At 46.6% G+C, this 18245-nt stretch overlaps 1 protein-coding gene across 4 annotated transcripts in view; it reads right to left on the reverse strand.

The window, feature by feature from the left end:
* SYN3 (synapsin III) overlaps positions 1 to 18245 on the reverse strand; it is a 481477-nt gene that overhangs the window by 425648 nt on the left and 37584 nt on the right. For all 4 annotated transcript variants that reach the window (XM_019802056.2, XM_034644234.1, XM_034644236.1 and 1 more), the window contains one exon: positions 1249 to 1306. In XM_019802056.2, coding sequence (XP_019657615.1) covers positions 1249 to 1306 — 58 coding nt within the window. The remainder of the gene's footprint in view (positions 1 to 1248; positions 1307 to 18245) is intronic.

Below are 18245 nucleotides of genomic sequence, written 5' to 3' on the forward strand. Positions count from 1 at the left end.
CTCTTTGCCATGGAAGGAAAACCAGTAGACATTGGACTGACTTGAAAGCCACAGGATCAAATTGAAATTCAAGTTTAAGGTGTTTTAATATTAAGCCAACTCAAATTGGATGCTCAGAAGGGCTTTCTGTTCCTCCAACACACCAAACTCAAAGAATGCTGAAAAAGTCACACCCTCTATTTTCTTACTGCACTTTTCTGAGTTCGTCTTATAGTAGGGACCTTGTCTATCTTATTAACTCTTTGTCTTTAATGATGATGATGGTGATGATGATGATGACAAATGACTAACATTTACTAAGTGCCTGGTATGTGCCAGGAGCTGTTCCAAGTACTTAGAGACTAACTCATTTGATCCTCATAGCCACCCAATGAAACTGATGCTATTAATTACCCAGTTGTACAGATGAAGAAAATGAGCTGCAAAGAGCTTAGTACTGCTCAACCAAAGTCACACAGTTAGTAAGGAGTGGCACTGGGATTCAGACCTAAAGTCTGGCTCCAGAGCCCAAGGTGTGATGTGCTCTCCTAAGGCTGAGCACCATGCTTGGCATTTAGTAGGTCACTAACAAGTGTTCACTGAATGAGTGGGAGGAGCCCTAGATCTGGAGGTCACAAGTTCTACTCCTCATTCTGCCACTGACTTCCTATGTAGCCTTGAGCAAGTCCGTGTTTCTTCCCCATAAATTGAGGTGCCTGGCTGTTGATATTAGCAGTAATAACAAGAGCCAGTATTCATAATTCTAGTCTCATTTGCGGTTTTAAATCATTTAATCCCATCAACAATGATACAAGGAAATTGAAGCACAGAGTGATTGAGTCACCTGCCCCATACCTATTAAATGGGAAAGTCAAGATTCAAATCCACTGTGCTGCCTAGCCCAAGTAGTTCCAAGGAGATGCCTTGGGCGCCATGAGGGGAATGGGAAGAAGGTAGAACAGGATGGGGCAAATACACTTTTGGGTTCCCCATGCCCATTTTATCAGTTCTCTTTTCTCTACTTGTCTCTGTTTTGTACAATGGGCTCCTACTTGAGATTTCCTTTGAAAAAAGGTTCTGCTGCTAAAACAAAAACCATTAAACTAAATAATTCTGGAATTTAATAAAACTCCCAGGTATAAGCCAGGATTTTCTGGTAATCTTGGCACATGGTAGCCACATAAGATAAGGACCAAGGCTGCTCCTGGGAATGGCTCTAGCTGTGGAAAACATCAAGGTGACAGCACGAAGGACCCAGCTCCAACCTACCTGCTCCACTCGGATCTCAATCTCTCCATTCACCTTCTTTCCTTGAAAATACTTGGTCCTGTGAAAGAAAGGATAAGAACTACTGAGTAAGGGTGCAGACTGCTTTACTGTTTTCTTCCTTCTCCCAAAGGCCTACCCCCAGAGGTGCATGTCAGACACATTTGTAACTTCACGCTCTCTCCTCCCACCTTAACTGCTGTTTTTCTCATTCTTTGTATGTACTGTGCACCAGAGGGGAAAGAATACTGGATGGGAAGATTGGAGACTCAGGTTCTGGTTCTGCCAAGTGGCTCAACCTCTCTGTGTCTCAATTTTATAATCTATAAAAGGAAGATATTAATACCTGCATGATATATTTCTAAGGGTTATTTTAAGGATCAAATGAAATAAAGAATCTTACATAAATAATACAGAATTATTTATTTTTATTATTTATAGTTACACTTTATATACTCCATAAATTATCTATCCATCCGCCCAATCCTCCATTTGTCCATCTGTCCAATGAAGCAGCCCTCATCTATCCCTTTATCCATCCTTCCTTCTTTCCTTCCTTCCATCCATCCATCATCTTTCCTTTACACACTAACTGCTATCTTCTCAGCAAATGGCATCCCATCCACCCATTGCTCAAGGCAGAAACATAGACATCATTCTTACCCCTTCCTTCCCCCCACTGATTCTACATTCTAATTATTTCCCAAATCCATCCACTTGCCAATTTTCTCTATAAGCACCCTAATTTTGGCCCCCCATCTCTCTTCTCATATAGAGTCTCTTTTCATACTCTTCTTTCATAGTACTTATTACAATTATAATTAGTTATAATCAGAAACTGTGTTTAAGCCTGTGTCTCATTAAACTGTAACACAGCTCCTTGAAGTAAGGAACAAATACTCCCAACACCTACCAGAGTGCTTAACACAAAGTAGGAGCTCAATTAATATTTGTCGAATGAATAAATGAGTGAAGAGATAGATGGGAAAAAACCCCACTTGTTGAGTATTTACTCTGTGCCAGAAACTGTGCTGTACGCTTTAACCTATACAGCCTCTCATGTAATGCTTCCAACCACCACCATGAAGAAGGCATTATTATTTCCATCCTATAAAAAAGAAAACTGAAACCCAGAGAGACGAAATATTTTGCCTAAGGGACTTGAATCCTGGCCTTCTAATTCCACTTCTATGTTTTTGTTCAACCCTGAAAAATAGCAGCAAATGTTGGGGTACTCTGGGTTTAGATGTCCTCCCACACACAAGGCAAAAGTAATAAGTTTCCATTTGCTCTTTTGGATTTTGGTATGAAGAAACTAACAGTTCTTAGTCACTTGCTGTAAGCTGAGCACTGCGTTAAGCATTTACATAAGCCTTTCTGGGGTAGAGACAGCTCTTTGTTCCAATACTTATTCTCCTCTTCGCCACAGTAAGAGAGTTTACAGATTGGCACACACATACAAAAGAATGAAGATCCCAACTCTCCATTCAGCTAGATTTGGCCACATGATTGAATTCTAATCAATAATTTGTGAGTAGTACATCCAAGAATCCTTAGTTTCTTCTTCTATTCTTTCTCCCGGAACATCCATGTTGCCATGTATTTTTTTCAACCTGCCATTTGTGAAAGAAAGAATCCTTTCTACAAATTCTCTGACCAGGCTTCAGTCTGTCTGCTTCCAAAGAGTCTTCTCTACACATAGCCAATGCCAGTGGAGTTCATCTCTTTCCAAGACTGCCCAAATCACTGACTGATAGCTCTAATATTAATATTACCTTTTCTTACAATGTTGACAGGCTGAGCTCTCAACTAGGCAAAACCTTAGTGGGATAGGAGCTGTTATTGTGACATGAAAGGAAGATCTGCTTTTTCTTCCAGGCATGGTGTTTGACAAAACGTGTGTGCAGTGAGGTTCATGCAAAGGGGACCTTCCACATAGTTTGTGAATTTTACCACAAATCTTTAAAGTTAGCGTCAGCAAACTACAGACACTGGGATAAGTTCACCTCTAATATTTGTGGGGCCTGGGGCAAAAGAACAAATAGAGGCCTATGTATCATACGTCTAATATTTATAATTGATAAATAAAGGCAGCAAATATTTTAATAAAACATGTCTGTCTTCTTTCCTCGACAAATACAACTTCATAAGACCTGGAAGGATCAGAATTTAGGCTTCTTGGAATTCTTAGAGTTCACCCAGAACAAGGCAACATGAGGATTGCCATATCTTGGTCTCTACAGTGCTCCCTAATTCTTCACCCACCCTCCTCTCTGTCTCGCACCACCCAGGCTCCTTGTGCAGGCTCATGGATGGCCCAGCCCATGTGCCATGCTTTATTTCTTCACTCATGGCCCCATCAACAGTTCTCCCTTGGCTATGCCTTGGGAGGATGGACCAGGGAACCGGCCTAAACAGGGCATGAAATTGGGCCAGGGTCCCTTTGGGCAAGGAATTCTAGGATTCTGTGTAACCAATGCACGGTCTAAGGGTACAATTTGCAGGGTCCTGGTGCAGGGCCCTTCTCTGCTATCAGAAGGGATACAGTTAGTAAGGGCTGAAGCAGGACTTAGGGCAAGGTTCCCTCTAGCTTGGGTTTAAAAGAAGTGCTGGATAGGCCTGGAACCTCAGAACGGTAACTAATGAGAACAATCACTGGTACACTGGAAAAGCATGGCTTGTGCAAAATTTGAGCTCTACAACTCACTCACCACATGTTTTAAGCCAAGGTACTTAACCCCTCTAGGTCATGGTTTTCTTATTTGTCAAGGGTGATAACATCTACAGCCAAGGCTATAGGGATAAATTCACTTGATCCTCTATGCAACAAGGCAGTACAGTGGACTCAAGGCAATCACATGAATGCAATCCCAGCTCTGCCACTCACTGTGCAACCTTGGGTAACTCACTTAACCTCCATGTGCTTCAGTTTCCACATTTGGGAAGTGGGGTTGATACTAGTAACTACCTCACAGGGTTGTTGTAAAGATTAAACAAGATAAGATGTATAAAGCACTCAGAACAGTTCCTGCACATAGTAAGCTCTGAAGTACACAGCCCAGGGCCTAAAACAGAATCAACAACAAAGAACTATTGAGTGTTTTCTCTGTGCCTGTGGGTGTCATGTGGTGGGGATCCACAAATAAAACAAGATCTTGACCTCACAGAGGTTACAAAACAGAAATGTGATTCACCTCACTTTGATCTGTTCCACCAGTGCAAAAAGTGATGGGTGTTGATAGTAATAATAAATAGACGCTGTTGGTATATAAGGCTTGCATGTACCTTCACATCCATCCTCCTATTTGACCCTAAGGTCAACCCTGAGAGTAGGCAGGGTGGGGATCAGTCCCCACACATTCCAGATGGAGAAGTCCCTGTTCAAAGACACATGAACCTCTAAGTGGCACCGTTGAGTTAGACCTTGAACTTCAAGATTTTTGGGCATCAGTTCAGACCCTCTGTGTCCTTCCTAATGTGGATCCTGCTGACCATGACCCATTTCTCCTCTGGTTTTCTGCCCACCTCACAGACACACGCAGCTTCCTGTGATTCCCTAGCCTTGTCCTACACCTTACGTCTCTGAGCATTCGCACAGGCTATTCTCTCTGCTTAGGTTAGCTACTTGCTCTTCTCTGCCTGGCTGCCTCCAAGATCTTCCCTCACCTCCTCTATCAAGTTTTACTTGAAAGTGCCCCCCCCAATGAGGCTGGATTAGGTGTTCCTTCTTGGGGTTCCCACAGCATCCTATACTAACAACCATAAAACACATATCACTCCATGTTGTAATCCCATGGTGTTTGTCTCTACCTTGCCCCTATACACCTAGTCGGAGAGCTCCTGGAAACTTGAAACTGTGTCTCAACGCTGACTGAATCCAGTACTGACACAAAGTGCCAGGGCACAAGGCACATGTTTAACAAATGTTTGCTCACTGGGTAAATGAATAATGTCTTCCAGGGATAAGCCCTAGCGTATCCTGTCCTCGAGACACTTTACTGTCATCTACTGGTACACCGTTGTAATACACTTAGAAATATGCACTGATTAGATGTGGGGTCCTTGTACAGTGTCCAATCTGAATGACTGGTAGCCCTCAACGCGATTCTAACCAGAAGGCAGAGCACTTTATTCTACACCAATACCACCCAAGCAGCTCTGGCCTTCACAAGGCCTCACCTTCCCAGGAGAAACCCTTGTTTTGCCCATCTCTGGAATGTTTACTGCAGAGCCTGGCAGACGGACTCAGGCTGAAGCTGAGGGTCAGGCAGTCCATCCCCCTGCCTGGCTGGGAGTCAGAAGTCTGTCTCCTGACAGGCCACACAGACTGCTGCCTCCTTGCCGGGGGCTCATTCAGGCTTGAGCTGCCTCTGAACAGTCCTGTCTGGCAGAGGGAAGGGTAGGGATGGTCTGGAATTTTAGATGCCTTGGGGGCTGGGGTTGCCGCCTTTGTAATTGCCTGGCAATTTGACCTCAGGCAAAACGGACGGCCTCACTGTGCCCGAGGGCTGTCTCCTTAATGCAGACCTCTTCCCAATGCCCTAATATGTTTATTCTCGTAATGAGCTCCCTGAATATCCCAGCCAATCACTCAAGGCCTTGGCCTTGGGAAGGGGGTGGGGGAAACTCTTGATTCCAGGAAGCTTCCTTCTCTGTGGGTGGTCTCATATTTTACTGCCACATCAGAGGCACCAGGAAGGAGAATATTATAAAACCAGCGCTGCCTGGGGTGGGAAATCCCAAGTTTGGGGAGGCGGGATGTGGTGTGTGAGAGAGATTTATGAGGAGCGGGTACTGAGTTCTTTCATGGCAACATCAGGGGCAGAAGGAAGAGGAGAATTAGCGCAAACAGGATCCACCTGTGTCCAAGTGGCACCCTCCTAATAAATGTGTCTGGGATGCAGAGTCAATGTGGCTGGGCCTTGGCTATGCCCTTCCCAGGGAGGAGGGGTCAGGAATGTTCTGTCTCAGGCACAGTCCTCTTCCCACAGGTGGCCACTGTAGGGGGTGGGAAGGCAGGGATACAGGGATCTGGCCCCAGGAGGGGAGTCTCGTGTTTCTGACGCAACATATCCTTTGCTTATTTGTGGCCAAGACTTAAGCAGGGGGAGATGGAGTATGGACCATGCAGGAAACCATCGAAGGTAGACATGCTCAAGGCTTTCCCAGTCAGTTAAGATGAGGAGAGTCACATGGCACCTTGGCTGGATGGAGGTGTGGCAAAAGCAGGACCTTTGAACACAGAGGTCCAATTCAGAGATCCCATTCTAGCTCCATTATTTATTCGAAAATATAGCTAACCTGCCCGGCCCCTTTCCACTGCCAGAGAGGATCCTCCAGTAACGGGGGCAGCCTCTCCATTCCACCTTGCAATTAGGGAACTCCAGTGAGTCAGGCAGGGGAGGGACCCTCTGAGGGTGGCCAGGCCCTTTGCATCCATACGGGAATTTGTGGAGGTAAGAAACTAGAGCCCCAAGCCACAGGATGTGACAAATGTCCCCTCATTGGTTTCTTTTTTTTTTTTTTTTAATTTTTTTTTTTAAAGATTTTATTTATTTATTTGACAGAGATAGAGGCAGCCAGCGAGAGAGGGAACGCAAGCAGGGGGAGTGGGAGAGGAAGAAGCAGGCTCATGGCGGAGGAGCCTGACGTGGGGCTCGATCCCAGAACGCCGGGACCACGCCCTGAGCCGAAGGCAGACGCTTAACTGCTGTGCCACCCAGGCGCCCCAACCCTCATTGGTTTCTGACAGCAACAGGAAAGGAGATTTTCATGGGTAGGTCTGGTCACCATTCACTCCCTTATGTAACCACTATCTACTGAGCCTTATACGGACCACATACCCTGGAAAAAGGCTGACGTGGTGCCTGCTCTTGGGGAGCTCATGCTCCCAGAAAAGGCAGAAAACTAACCAGGTGAAAAAGAATTGGTGGCTTACGAGAATAAAATGCACAAAGGGAGGGAGGATAAGATGTGGAGAGCAGGGGAGATCTGACTCAGGTTGTCATGGAAGCCTTCTTCAGAAGATGCTGAACACATGTTTATTGATCATCCATCCTGGGCCAGGGCCTGCAGGCTCTAAGGAAGTAGTTCTTGGCCTCAGGGGGGCTTACCACCTAACAGGAGGGAGAGACTCATAAATGGACAATGACCACACAGGGCATTAGCCCAAAGATCCAGGTCAGCCCACAAAAGGCACACCCAGCCTAGTCTAAGGGTCAGGGGCCACTTCCCTGGAGAGTGGTCCAGTTTATCCATCCATGTACCCAATATTTGGGGCCTTTTCTGTGCCGGGCCAAGGGCTACCAAGATGAATGTGAGAGGGTCTGGATGTACATGTGTGAAAGGCACAGACAAGGGCAAACAAGTTGAGCAGGTGCTGGGGGTGCTCAGGGAGGTGATAAATTCTCCCTGGGCATATCCTAAACGTGCAGGAAAAATGGGCAATAGGCATGAAGCAGAAGAGCCAGATTTGAGCTGGCAGCTGGGGCACCAGCTACATGATTTTGGACAAGTCCTTACCTCTTCATCTGTAGAATAGGGCACAGGAAGACTACCCACAGGGTTAGCATGAAGCTTAAATGAGGATGCAGATTTGGAGGACTCTGGGAGCCTGCCAAAAATGTGCTAGTAAGTGTGCTGCTCACTGGTGGGCTGCAAAGGTGGAACTTCTCTCCAGGTAAAGAGGTCAATGGGCACTGCCAGCATCGGAGATAGACTCAGGTCCCATACAGCTCCGCTATTTCTTTCCTGGTGCTGCCTCAGACAGACATCAACCTTCCCAAGCCTGTTTCATTTGTAAGTGCTCATGAATGCTATCCCTGACACATCCTGACACGTGGCAGGTGTTTAATGTTCATCTCCTTCCCTCCTGACCTTCACCAGGATGGGGAGAGGGCTGAGGTCAGTTCGGTGTGTCCCTGGGGAAGTGACCTGTCATTTCCTCTCTCCAAGAGGAGGAAGGTGGCAGTATCTTCCTTGCTCTAAATGGAACTCCTGGGGCGCCTGGGTAGCTCAGTCGTTAAGCGTCTGCCTGCGGCTCAGGGTGTGATCCCAGCGTTCTGGGATCGAGCCCCACATTGGGCTCCTCTGCTGGGAGCCTGCTTCTTCCTCTCCCACTCCCCCTGCTTGTGGCCCCTCTCTTGCTGGCTGTCTCTCTCTCTGTCAAATAAATAAATAAAATCTTAAAAAAAAAAAAAACGAACTCCTGCTTCATATCTAGCATAATGGAAACCTGCCTAGACTGCTCCCTGGGATCTCCTCTTCCTCCCCAGTACAGGCCTTTAGGGCAAACAAAGTCATCAGCCACCCACTCACCATGACGGCAGAAATCAGGTTAGAATGTCATCTCAGTCCTTACCCCTTTCCTTACCAAGGACACTACACTGTGTCACTCTCATTTCTATGGATATATGAAAGTCCACAATCTTTATTACACAAAGAGAATCAGTTAACATTTAGAAGACTAAGCCATTCCCTCAGCAAACAAACATTTAATGAGCATCCTCTAAGAGCCCATCTGGGGAAATGCCCACAGGAAAGGTAATACACCGAAAGGCAATTCATACCAAGGTGCAAATAACTAATACCTGATCATTCCAGAAAAGGGATTGATTTAAATGGTATAAGGAGGATGAGAAGGAGACCATGAGAATATTAAGTGTTTGATTTAGAAAGGGGGTGTGGGGCCTGTCAAGGTGTGAAGGGCAGGGCTCAGAAGGAAAAGGCTAAGAAAAGTTATTTTCTATCCATCCTTCCTTCCTTCCCTCCCTCCCTCCCTCCACCCATCCATCTATCCATTTATCTATCCATCCATCCGTCCATCCATCCATCCAACCATCCAAGGTTCACTATGTGCCCAGCATTGTGCTAGACCCTAGGTATTGCACTAAACAAAACAGTCCTCCTGCCATCATGGTGCATACAGTCTAGCTGGGAGACAGACCCAGAAGAAGAGCTAGACTGCATATTTATCTTCACTCCTAACTCATAAGTTACCAATTGATAAACTTCATGAAGTCCACAGTCTTATTTTGGACTTAAATTGTGTGTTTACAATTTTAAAATAGAAAATTCATATAAAAAATTCAGATTTCTGACTGCCCCTGAAAAATCAATGACTTGGCAACACCAGCCCCATATTCCTGCATGGTAACAACTGGGTGAGTGAACAGCAGGTGCTTCCTTCGGAGGGGACACCAGTTCTCATGCCCAACACAGTCCCCAATGTTCCGTTGTCTTGCTGAAGCTGAAAGCAAGTGGCAGATACCATTTGTCATAAAGCATGTGCTGTTGTTTTCCTTATAGCGGGGAAATATTTCTCTATGCTTGTGCCTTTTCCTACCGCCTGCCCCTTCACTCACCAACCATCTTGTCTCCTGTGAGCAGCTGCACAGGCAACCCCTAATTTAGCTAATTCCATTCTGAAGATGACAATAAACTCAGTGCAAATCTTCAGGAAACCTGCACCATTACCCTTCCTGAAGATCCAGGGTGGGAGGTCAGGAAAATGGACATAAAGCACTATCCTCTCTCTTGCCATCACAGACAGCCTCCCTCCTGCCAAGGAAACACATCCCAGGCAGGCTTCCACAGGCCCCAGGAGAAGAGACGTTCTGTAATGAGGCTGGCATCTGCCCAGTGACCTGCCTCCCCCAGGACAAGGCAGTAACCGGGCGGGGTAAAGTCTGTAGACTCCGGCACTGGAACAACTATTGTTAAGAAAGCCATGGCATCTGAGGGACTCCACTTAAAAGGTCATTCAGCGGACCTGGGCAAGAAAACCACGCTTTGGAGGAAGAGGAGAGACTCATAAGGTAAACAGCTGACTTCTTCAGAGAAAAGCAAGGCAAGGCAGAGAAGTGACCAAGACAAAAAGTCACAGAGGAAAAAACACAAAGCTTTAGGCTCAAGACTCCTGTAACGGCTTACGGGCCAACCCATTTATAGTCGGGGCCTCTTCCGCACCATTCTTCCCCAGTGGCCAGCCCAGTTGTGCCTGAACACCTGCATGTGATGGGGAGCTCACTCTGTCACCGGGCAGCCCACTTGATCTTTGGATGACTTCGCCATTCTATATATGGGCTGAACTAGATCTCCTGGTTAAGTGGCCTCACTGTTTTCAGCTCTACCAGTTGGAAGCTACATGAAAGAAGTTCTCTAACTCAATGGTTGTTAAACTTGGCTCATCGTCATTTTAAAAAATACAGTTTCCCAGCTCCACTATAGATTTCTGATTCAGTAGTTCTAAGGGCACATTGCAGTGCGACCAGTCCTGCACCCATTTGAACTTCCAGCAACAGGACCTCCATCTGCATTTGCATTGAAGGAACCAAGCAGCTCTCTTGCACACGGTCTTGGTGGGACTGTCCCAGGAGAAACTGTGGAACCATCCAGGTATGTTCTTGCCCAGGAGTTTGATTTCTGAGTAGAGAGGCACATGGCTGGAGAGAAACAGGAGCTGACTTCTCTAGAGAAAGCTGCCCAGAAGTCCCAGCCCCCTAGATCCCAGGGGAATCCCTGGGTCCTGGTCTCTCCAAGACTTGGGTCTTCATTATTTTCTTTTGATCCTGCCTCCCACACCAATTATTTTCTTTTGATTCTGCCTCCCACACCAATATATCCCCACTTTGACTAAGTCAGCCAAAGTCTATTTCTTTCTCTTGAAAACAAAGAACTCTAACTATTACAGAAGGTGTAGGCTGGTGCCTGGGAATCTGAATGTTGTTCTGATAGAAATGGTATTTTGGGGAACGTGATCTTAGTCTATCATCGTTTGACTTAAGAGGAAACTAACGCCCAGAGAGAACAGTGGCTCCACTATGATCCCATAGCATCAGCAGAGAAGGGAGTAATCCAGAAGAAACTGCATCTATCAGATTTCTCCCCACATTCCCTTCTGCTCAAAGACATTTCCCCCAGATTTTCTAGCCAGTTTCAGAGGGTGAAGACTCTACCAGGCGAGAGACAGCTCTTCACTGTTTTTCCCCTCCCTCTCTCTCCCTGAAAGAGCTGGGTAGGAAGCAGCAGGGGCACCAGGCCTCAGGATTGGACAGCAGGAAGACCTCACGGAGAGAGGTCAGCACTTGAAAAATTCCTCAAGTCAAAGGGCTTGGGGCTTGGGTGCCACACAAGGCCCTCACTGTGTGCGCACATTGTCTCCCTGATAAAAGGGGCCGGGCCTGGGAAAACGGAGCCTGTCTCCAGGCGACTAGGCAGGCTGCTGGGGAATGCCCAAGGCCCCTCCCCCCCCCAGGCACCAGGGCCAGGGCCAGGGAGGCAAGGGGGAGGGGCAGGAGTGCAGGGCAGGTGCCCAGAGTGGGAGGGATGAGTCCAGAAGTCCAGAGACACTCTAGGTGGTGTTGGGTAGCCTGTGTGAGTTGATGAATGAAGTGAGGAGGAAGGTGACATGAGGCCTTTCCTTTCTCCCTCTCCCTTCCATCCCTGCATTTCCCCACTGCCAACAACCAAGGCCTGCCTTGTTGAAGAAGAGGTTTAGGGGTAGAGGAAGTGGTGGAGGGAGATGTAAGGATTCTGTTTCCCAGAGCCATATCTCTTCAGCAGAAAGGTACATGTCTCCACTGTGAGCACCCCAAGCAAGTCTAGGAGGAGGGGTCCAACCCAGGCCTCCATCTTCTCATCCTCACTGTAGAGTGTCTGCCAGTTTACCAGCATCTAGACACCCCTCCTCCAGGGCTTCTGGAAGACAGCCCTTGAGCCTATCCAGCTGAACTGAGAAGCATGCCAAGTGGCTTCCTTCCCCTTGGCTTCCAGCACCATTATATTCAACAGCAATTAGTAATTGCAATTAATTGTTAATACAGTTACCATTTCGGTGCCTGTTATGACAAGTTAAGCCCTGTACTGGCCCCACCCATGCCATCATCTCTAATCTTTGCAATGACCCTTTACAAAAGATGCACCATGGTCCTGCCTCACAGCTGAGGAATATCAAGTTTGGAGGTCAGACTTCCCAAGGTCACGTAAGTGAGAGGGAGAAGAGACCCAGGCAGTCTGCCTTGGGACTGTATTAGTTTTGCTCTCCCCCTGCTGGTGCCTGACAATCCTCAGTCATTGTCACAGGCAGGGAAAGCTGCTCTTTGAGAATGGGGTCAATTGGGGGACTTGCTTTGGTTCTCCAACCAGAAAGCAAGGAAGTGCAATGGCTAGACTCTCACTGGGCCTGTGTTAGCAGGGCTTAGATGGTGGCAACTGTCTCTCATTGCCATCCCCCATAAACAGGTTATCTAGATAAAATACAGGTTAACCAGTTAAATTTGAATTTTGGATAAACAACCAACAATTCTATATGTATAAGTATATATTTACGGTATAAGTCTATACCAAATACTGCAGGAGACAAACAGATTCATTATTTATCTAAGTATTAACTGAGAGTCCTGTATTTTTATTTGCTGAATCCAACAACCCTACCCCAAAGCCACTGCTGGTGGTGCCAGCTCTGAGTTCAAATCCCCCCTGTAGGTGGCACAGTGGGAAGCAGAATATCCTGGTCACCATGGGGCCAGTTAGGCCCACTGCGAGGCTTCAAGGGGCCTGCCAAGATGCCCTGCAGTCCTCATGCCTCAGTCAAAGCACGCTGAAGCAGTTCAGCCCCTCAAGTGGAGGCTGGGGCCTTTGACTAGCCAGCTGAACAAAATGGAGGGGGAGCCTTGGGCATAGCATGGACATCAGGTACTCTTCCTGAATTCCAGTGCAGCTGAGTGTTTTCTGAGAAAGACTCTCCCCAGGGCATCCTCGATCCTGAACTCCCCCTAACAGTAATACCAGACTTTGGCAAGAGCATCTATTTGTTCATTGATAAAGCATCGTGTATCCTGTCTTACCTTGTGCCAGGTACTGGGCTGGCCTCCAACAATATGGTGTTCAAACATAGGAGGCCTAAGCCCTACCCTCCTGGAGCTTATGCTCTGGTGTAGGACCAAGCACAGGTAAACAAACTGGACACATGGAACAACCCTGTGAGGGAGGAACAATAGGCTCTCACTGGAGCCTTTCACATTCCTGCGAGCTTAGTGGTGTGGTGACAGTGGTGGCATTCTGGTCCCCACTTTACAGATAAGGGAACCAAGGCCCAGAAAGGTAAAGCAGCTTGGCCAAGACAAGACCACAAAGCTGGTGAGTGGCAGAGCTGGGACTTCAGTTCCTACCTGCCACCTGCCAGCCCTGAGTTCCCTGCATTTTATCTTTCTTCCCATTTTAACTCTCTTGAGAAACATGTCTGACATGTGTTAGGAAATCACATATTTAATATCAAAACACAGGGGGAAAAAGCAGAAAAGATCCTGCTGGAGCCTTAAAATGAGGAAAATAGCCCAAAGGCAATTTCTACGAAGGATTCAATTCCCAAACCTGAGATCACGAGTGTCTGGATGGCTGCAGGAACCCCTTTTCCTCCTGGCACCTTATCGTTCCAGCTGCCCACAGGGCTCCAACAGGGTGGGGCTGCCTGGCTTGAGGTGGGGCCCTTTCCTCTGAGGGTGAGGTCACCGGGATCCTGTGCTTGGCTACAGTGCTGTTACATGGAGTCCTGCCACCCTGTCCCCTCCCACTGCTCTCAGACACTGGGCGTGTGCGGGTGTGTGTACACGTGTGAGCCTCCCAAGCAGGCTCCACAGGCCAGTGCCCTCACACACAGCACAGGAGGGCTTGTGCTCAGGTGAGAGTGGGAAGAATGCTGAGAAAACAGGGGTGTCCAGAATGGTCTGAGCTGGATCCCAGATGCCACTGACATCCGTTTTGATTTTGGGCTCAGAGCCTCAGTTTTCCTTATTTATAAAATGAGAATAGTAAAAGTACTCCATACAGTTGTTGGGAGGATTGAATTAGAAAACTATGAAAACTATTTAGCACAATGTCTGGTGGTGGAAGTACACAAATGTCTGCCACATGACAATGATGAAGACATTACCCATCCCCAAAGAGTTCATAGTTTATTCATTTGTGCGTTCGTTCATTTTTTGACCAAGACTTTTCAGCATTTACCTCTTGCCAAGCATTGCAGTCCTGCACAGGGGTCAGCAGGAGTTGTGGTGCCATCAGAAATGCCTTTTAAGAAGTCAGTCCTGTTCAATTCCCAGCCTCGCTACCCACCTGTTCCTCGTTCCTTGAGCAGGTGCATGGTCTCTGTGTTCTGCTTCCTCACCTGTATAATACCCCCTGGGCAACTCAGGAAGTGCCTACGACCAGAGCTGTACTGGCAAATGATTAATAACCAGCTCTGTGAGGAGAACTAAAAGCCCTGTTTTGTAGCATTTGCCAGTTTCTGTGGTGTAAATGCTCTCATGTGACTACTCTGACTTTCTGTTGGATTGAGTATGAGATGAGAGGGGAAGAAAAGGATTTCAGAATGTCACCAAAGTCACTCTTTAGTTTCACTGTCACCATCCCCACCTGTCATTACCAATAACTCATCACCTCCAAAGTCACTCATTCAATTAACAGACATTTCCTAATTAACTGCCTGCCCTGTTGTAGGCGCTGAGATACAAAGACACCATCTGGGAGTGGGTGGGGTGGCGTGGTGGTGGGGACATAAATTATCATACAGCATCTCTTCGTGAATCTAGAAATGCACAAGGTGCTTTAATGGGTATCACCAATCATTATTTAGTAGGATAGTGTAGCCTGATACACTCTAGGCTGGAAGGATAGTAGCAGAGGGGTGTTTCAAACCAAGAATCCTTTTTCATTTCCTCCCCAACAAATAAAAGAAAAAAGAAACATAGGGAAGGGTGGAGAATTGAAGGGAAGGTAACAATAGATCATTGTTGAAATGGAATAGCAGACATTCTGGGAACAAGGCCATGGGTGAGGTAAGAGGAGAGGAGAGCCAGAGTTCCACAGGCCACTGGAAGGAGGGGTTGGGGGCAAAAGATTAGCTCTTTCTATCCCCTCACCCCAACACCCTGCTTCTCAACTTCATCCAGGCTCTGGAGATCTTATAGGCAAAACCATGAGCAGGGAGATACATCCAACCTAAGCCCGATTATGAGCAATCTTTTTTTTTTTTTTTTTTTGGTCACATTCAATGTTTTGATTTTGAAATCAAACCTGGGGTTCTGATACTGTGGGCAATAATAAAACTTTGTGCCAACTTTCTTTTAACAATCTCAAATAGCAGCCTTACATTTACCCTCCCATACTGGAAAATAAAGAGCCAAGATTTTATACATAGGTGAGTAAAAACAGAAACCCCTGGACTGTATGTATTATATCGCTGACTCCTAAGGTAAGGTGAGTTTCAGGCCCCGTTATGCTCATTAAAAGTTATCCTCATTGGACTGGAGTGGGAGCAATGACATATGCTAATTGAATACTGACTGCGTTGAGCACTAGGGATATAAGGAAGAACAAGACACAGGCCTTGTTTTGGCAGAAAAGACAGCCAGCCACCTAACAGCCAAAGATAATGCAGTGTGAAATTATTGTAGCACAATGAAATATGCTTTAAGTTATATAAAGGAGGTGGTTGTTAGCACTGTTGGCAAGGTGGGGTGTGTCAAGAGAAGACTTCACAAAAGAGGTGACACCTGAGCAGGCTTTTAAGGGTGAATGGAAATTGAACAAATGAATAAGATAGGGAAAGGCATTCCAGGTAGCAGGGAGCAGAATGTGCTAAGGCAAATGTATTTGAGAACTACAGGTTGTTTGTTATTCCTGCAGAATAAATAGTACCACAGGAAGTGGAGCTAGAGACAGAATTAGAGAGAGGCAGGCAAGCTGATGACTGAATTTGAACTTGGTGCAATGATGCACCAACAGAGGATTATAATAGGGGATGCACAGTAGGAGCAACCTGATGAAGTCTGTGTTTCAAAAAAATGACCCTTTGGTGGTAACATGGAAGGTAACCAGGAGGTCAAGCCTGGAGGCCTGAGATGAGTGAGGCTGCTGAAGATTCTAGGCGAAAGAATGAGTGGACAGGCAGTAGGGCTGAAGAATACTAAGCCTGAAATCCATTATTTTATTTCTCCTTTCCCTTGTGGTTCTCAAGAATGACTGATCTCCCCTCATCCCAGAAGACAGCACGAGCTTGAGTTCAGACCTACTACTGAGCTGGCCCAAAGTTCCCCAAACACCACTGCCTGAGGTAGGCTCACCTCTGGGACAACTCCAAAAGGTGGTAGAATCTTATGAAGCTCAGCTATGAATTGTTTTTCCCAGCAAAGGTGGCTTTGGAGCCCTCTGTTTCTTGTCCAAGGATGAAAAGCCCTTCCCCCCAGGTCACTGGGCAGGTATCAGATAGGCCTTGGGGGGCCTAAGCTGGTTCAGAGAATCTGCAAGCTGGCCTCCACCAGGAGGGGGAGAATGGGGGTTTCCTGCAAACTCCCTCACTACAAGGAAACCTGATTCTGCAGGAAGGCCCAAGACCCAGAATGGGAAGACAGAGGATGTAGAGCTGAGAAGGGAGAAAAGGAAGTGGCATTGTTCCTGGTGGGTTCACTCTCAGTCCAGACAGTAGCTATCTCCCCCTTCATTATCATCTCAAAGGGGGAGATAAAAGGGGCCCTGTGAGCTGGCTTCTCCCCTTTAACAACTTCTTCCTCTCAGGAGACAGTTTGCACAATGAAGGAGGGGCTAGGCAGGGGCTGACCCAGGCAGCCCTGGCTCTGCCAAAGCCACCCAGGACAGTGGGGCTGGCTCGCCACCTGCTGGCCGCTCCTGGTTGCGGGGGACAGGCATCCTTCAGGAACTCTGCAGAGGAGGACTGGGATTCCCAGGCAGCCTGCATCGATCTGGAGAAAGCTGGGAATGTACTGAGCTTCAGAGAGGATAGGAAGTTGAAGAAGAATCTAGGATGGAGTTCTGCAAGAAAAGCTGATGTGTCTGCAGGCAGGAAGTCTCTATCACAAATGTCCAATGGATGCAGAACCAGGTTCCAGTTAAGTTAATGAGTGTCAGTTTCTCCCTTTTCCCCTTTATTACCCACTGAGGGCAAGAAAGATTGCTGTTTTTGAGATCTAATTAAAGTGTGAGTATAACAGGCGTGACTGAAATAGACTGGGAGATATTCCTCTGGCCAAAATTGTGTCCCCCATCAGTATGCACAGCCTACAATTCACTCATTAGTCATGCCTGTGGATTAGACAGATGGAAGACCAAAGTCAAAATTTAAGTGTTACTTGGATGGGTGAAATAGGCGATGGGACTAAGGAGTGTGCTTGTTGTGATGAGCACAGAATGATGTATGGAAGTGCTGAATCACTATATTGTACACTTGAAACTAATATAACACTGTATGTTAACTGGAATTTAAATGAAAACTTAAAATAATAATAAAAATTTTACTTGGTTGAGGCCATTCATTCCATTTCAACTTCATTCACTGTGCCCCGACACTCTACTAGTCACCGCATGGACACCAGGAGGACAGAGATGAATAAGACCCAACTTTATCACTCAGGAGCTGACAGGCATGAGTGACTAATAGAAAACTCTGCACAATGGGATAAATCCTAATCCACTCTGTCCATTAATGGGGATGAAGAGATTAAATAAACATGCCTATGAGGGGCTGCCATCAAGATGACTAATGTTGCACAGAAGGTCACAAATAGTCTGCAACAGCAACATACACCTAAGTAGCACCTGCTGTCTACCAGACACATCCTAAGCACTTTTATATTAACTCAGATTTTAATCCAATTACATACAGTAACTCTACAAGGCAGATACTATTTTATTGACATTTAGGTGCAGTAACTTGCAAAGGTCATTCAGCTACTATGGGGTAGAGATGGGATCTGAACCCAGGCAGCTTAACTCTGTGCTCCTCACCAGTGTACTATGCTGTCATTTATCAGTTCAACCTCCATACAGAAAGTAACTTTCCTGACAAACAGGTTTTTTAAATAAGCCCCGACCACTGCCATATCATGGCAAATCCTAACTGAGCCAGAGATAACACAGCCAGCAGAGAATGCTCAAAATCAAGGTCAAGCCTTGGGTTAAAAAGAAACAGAGGACTGCAAAGGCCA

Source organism: Ailuropoda melanoleuca, chromosome 15, assembly GCF_002007445.2.
Source record: "Ailuropoda melanoleuca isolate Jingjing chromosome 15, ASM200744v2, whole genome shotgun sequence".
In the NCBI taxonomy this organism is placed as follows: domain Eukaryota; kingdom Metazoa; phylum Chordata; class Mammalia; order Carnivora; family Ursidae; genus Ailuropoda; species Ailuropoda melanoleuca.